The 3,827-nt window shown below is 54.7% G+C and overlaps 1 protein-coding gene across 1 annotated transcript in view; it reads left to right on the forward strand.

Annotated features, from left to right (window-relative positions):
* The window catches only part of LOC140405777 (myocyte-specific enhancer factor 2D homolog), a gene marked incomplete at its 3' end in the record, with an annotated part of 266,783 nt that extends 264,214 nt beyond the window's left edge, over positions 1 to 2,569 (forward strand). Inside the window, exon 8 of the mRNA XM_072494209.1 lies at positions 2,549 to 2,569. Within this exon, the coding sequence (XP_072350310.1) occupies positions 2,549 to 2,569 (21 nt within the window). The remainder of the gene's footprint in view (positions 1 to 2,548) is intronic.
* Positions 2,570 to 3,827: the final 1,258 nt, after the last annotated feature.

The following is a 3,827-nucleotide window of genomic DNA, read 5'->3' on the forward strand; positions in this document are numbered from 1 at the left end:
GACAGTGTAGAGGGAGCTTTACTCTGTATCTAACCCCGTGCTGTACCTGTCCTGGGAGTGTGTGACAGGGACAGTGTAGAGGTAGTTTTACTCTGTGTCTAACCCCGTGCTGTACCTGTCCTGGGAGTGTTTGATGGGGACAGTGTAGAGGGAGCTTTACTCTGTATCTAACCCCGTGCTGTACCTGTCCTGGGAGTGTTTGATGGGGACAGTGTAGAGGGAGCTTTACTCTGTATCTAACCCCGTGCTGTACCTGTCCCGGGAGTGTTTGCTGGGGACAGTGTAGAGGGAGCTTTACTCAGTACCTAACCCCGTGCTGTACCTGTCCTGGGAGTGTTTGATGGGGACAGTGTAGAGGGAGCTTTACTCTGTATCTAACCCCGTGCTGTACCTGTCCCGGGAATGTTTGATGGGGACAGTGTAGAGGGAGCTTCTCTCTGTATCTAACCCTGTGCTGTACCTGTCCTGGAAGTGTTTGATGGGGACAGTGGAGAGGGAGCTTTCCTCTGTATCTAACCCTGTGCTGTACCTGTCCTGGGAGTGTTTGATGGGGACAGTGTCGAGGGAGCTTTACTCTGTATCTAACCCCGTGCTGTACCTGTCCTGGGATGTTTGATGGGGACAGTGTAGAGGGAGCTTTACTCTGTATCTAATCCCGTGCTGTACCTGTCCTGGGAGTGTTTGATGGGGACAGTGTAGAGGGAGCTTTACTCAGTACCTAACCCCGTGCTGTACCTGTCCTGGGAGTGTTTGATGGGGACAGTGTAGAGGGAGCTTTACTCTGTATCTAACCCCGTGCTGTACCTGTCCCGGGAATGTTTGATGGGGACAGTGTAGAGGGAGCTTCTCTCTGTATCTAACCCTGTGCTGTACCTGTCCTGGAAGTGTTTGATGGGGACAGTGGAGAGGGAGCTTTCCTCTGTATCTAACCCTGTGCTGTACCTGTCCTGGGAGTGTTTGATGGGGACAGTGTCGAGGGAGCTTTACTCTGTATCTAACCCCGTGCTACCTGTCCTGGGAGGGTTTGATGGGGACAGTGTAGAGGGAGCTTTACTCTGTATCTAACCCCGTGCTGTACCTGTCCTGGGATGTTTGATGGGGACAGTGTAGAGGGAGCTTTACTCTGTATCTAACCCCGTGCTGTACCTGTCCTGGGAGTGTTTGATGGGGTCAGTGTAGAGGGAGCTTTACTCTGTATCTAACCCCGTGCTGTACCTGTCCTGGGAGGGTTTGATGGGGACAGTGTGGAGGGAGCTTTACTCTGTATCTAACCCCGTGCTGTACCTGTCCTGGGAGTGTTTGATGGGGACAGTGTAGAGGGAGCTTTACTCTGTATCTAACCCCGTGCTGTACCTGTCCTGGGAGTGTTTGATGGGGACAGTGTGGAGGGAGCTTTACTCTGTATCTAACCCCGTGCTGTACCTGTCCTGGGAGTGTTTGATGGGGACAGTGTGGAGGGAGCTTTACTCTGTATCTAACCCCGTGCTGTACCTGTCCTGGGAGTGTTTGATGGGGACACTGTAGAGGGAGCTTTACTCTGTATCTAACCCCGTGCTGTACCTGTCCTGGGAGTGTTTGATGGGGCGGTGTAGAGGGAGCTTTACTCTGTATCTAACCCCGTGCTGTACCTGTCCCGGGAGTGTTTGATGGGGACACTGTAGAGGGAGCTTTACTCTGTATCTAACCCCGTGCTGTACCTGTCCTGGGAGTGTTTGATGGGGCGGTGTAGAGGGAGCTTTACTCTGTGTCTAACCCCGTGCTGTACCTGTCCTGGGAGTGTTTGATGGGGATAGTGTAGAGGGAGCTTTACTCTGTATCTAACGCCGTGCTGTACCTGTCCTGGGAGTGTTTGATGGGGACAGTGTAAAGGAAGCTTTACTCTGTATCTAACCCCGTGCTGTATCTGTCCTGGGAGTGTTTGATGGGACAGTGTAGAGGGAGCTTTACTCTGTATCTAACCCCGTGCTGTACCTGTCCTGGGAGTGTTTGATGGGGACAGTGTAGAGGGAGCTTTACTATGTCTCTAACCCCGTGCTGTACCTGTCCTGGGAGTGTTTGATGGGGACAGTGTAGAGGGAGCTTTACTCTGTATCTAACCCCGTGCTGTACCTGTCCTGGGAGTGTTTGATGGGGACAGTGTAAAGGAAGCTTTACTCTGTATCTAACCCCGTGCTGTACCTGTCCTGGGAGTGTTTGATGGGGACAGTGTAGAGGGAGCTTTACTCTGTATCTAACCCCGTGCTGTACCTGTCCTGGGAGTGTTTGATGGGGACAGTGTAAAGGAAGCTTTACTCTGTATCTAACCCCGTGCTGTACCTGGCCTGTGAGTGTTTGATGGGGACAGTGTAGAGGGAGCTTTACTCTGTATCTAACCCCGTGCTGTACCTGTCCTGGGAGTGTTTGATGGGGACAGTGTAGAGGGAGCTTTACTCTGTATCTAACCCCGTGCTGCACCTGTCCTGGGAGTGTTTGATGGGGACGGTGTAGAATATTTGGATGCTGTGTTTTCTCCGCTAACTGTGTGTCTCAAACCCTTTCATGCTCCCAGACTGAGGAAGATCTGCAGTTGGTGAGTGCTGGATGACGGAGATTGATACATTGCCAAAGTTGGAGTCATGTCAGGGTTCTGCCTCTCTCTTTGCGATGCACCCTCCAGCGGGTTAGCCCTCCTTGGAGGGCATGACACACGTGGTGCCCCCCTGGTACCCCAGAGCGGACCCAACCACGCGAGTGAGACGTGGAGAGCGAGTGGGCCTCAGAGGCCAGTCAGTACTGAAGAGTCTGTCCTCGCCCCCATACTCCCGGGGACAAATATACCTGCAACCAGCAGGTGGCAGCCTATCCCTGCAATCATCCTCACTGACGTTGATATCCCAAAGCATTCCCAGCAACACATTTATTTTTAAACAAAAGCAGCTTCCCTGCGATATGGAGACACTGGACAACCATTTCCGTAAGGATGAGGGGACCTGGTTAACCTTTATTCTCCCACAGTGCGGCGCTCCCTCAGTACTGACCCTCTGACAGTGCGGCGCTCCCTCAGTACTGACCCTCTGACAGTGCGGCGCTCCCTCAGCACTGACCCTCCCACAGTGCAGCGCTCCCTCAGTACTGACCCTCCCACAGTGCGGCGCTCCCTCAGTACTGACCCTCCCACAGTGCGGCACTCCCTCAGTACTGACCCTCTGACAGTGCGGCACTCCCTCAGTACTGACTCTCTGACAGTGCGGCGCTCCCTCAGTACTGACCCTCTGACAGTGCGGCGCTCCCTCAGTACTGACTCTCTGACAGTGCGGCACTCCCTCATTACTGACCCTCTGACAGTGCGGCACTCCCTCAGTGCTGACCCTTCCACAATGCAGCACTCCCTCAGTACTGACACTCCCACAGTGCGGCACTCCCTCAGTGCTGACCCTTCCACAATGCAGCACTCCCTCAGCACTGACCCTCCCACAGTGCAGCACTCCCTCATTACTGACCCTCTGACAGTGCGGCACTCCCTCAGTGCTGACCCTTCCACAGTGCGGCGCTCCCTCAGCACTGACCCTCCCACAGTGCAGCACTCCCTCATCACTGACCCTCCCACAGTGCGGCACTCCCTCAGTACTGACCCTCCCACAGTGCAGCACTCCCTCATTACTGACCCTCTGACAGTGCGGCACTCCCTCAGTGCTGACCCTTCCACAGTGCGGCGCTCCCTCAGCACTGACCCTCCCACAGTGCAGCACTCCCTCAGTACTGACCCTCCAACAGTGCGGCGCTCCCTCAGCACTGACCCTCCAACAGTGCGGCGCTCCCTCAGTACTGACCCTCCAACAGTGCGGCGC

The sequence above is a fragment of the Scyliorhinus torazame genome, unplaced genomic scaffold (genome assembly GCF_047496885.1).
Source record: "Scyliorhinus torazame isolate Kashiwa2021f unplaced genomic scaffold, sScyTor2.1 scaffold_214, whole genome shotgun sequence".
NCBI classification, from domain to species: Eukaryota; Metazoa; Chordata; class Chondrichthyes; order Carcharhiniformes; family Scyliorhinidae; genus Scyliorhinus; species Scyliorhinus torazame.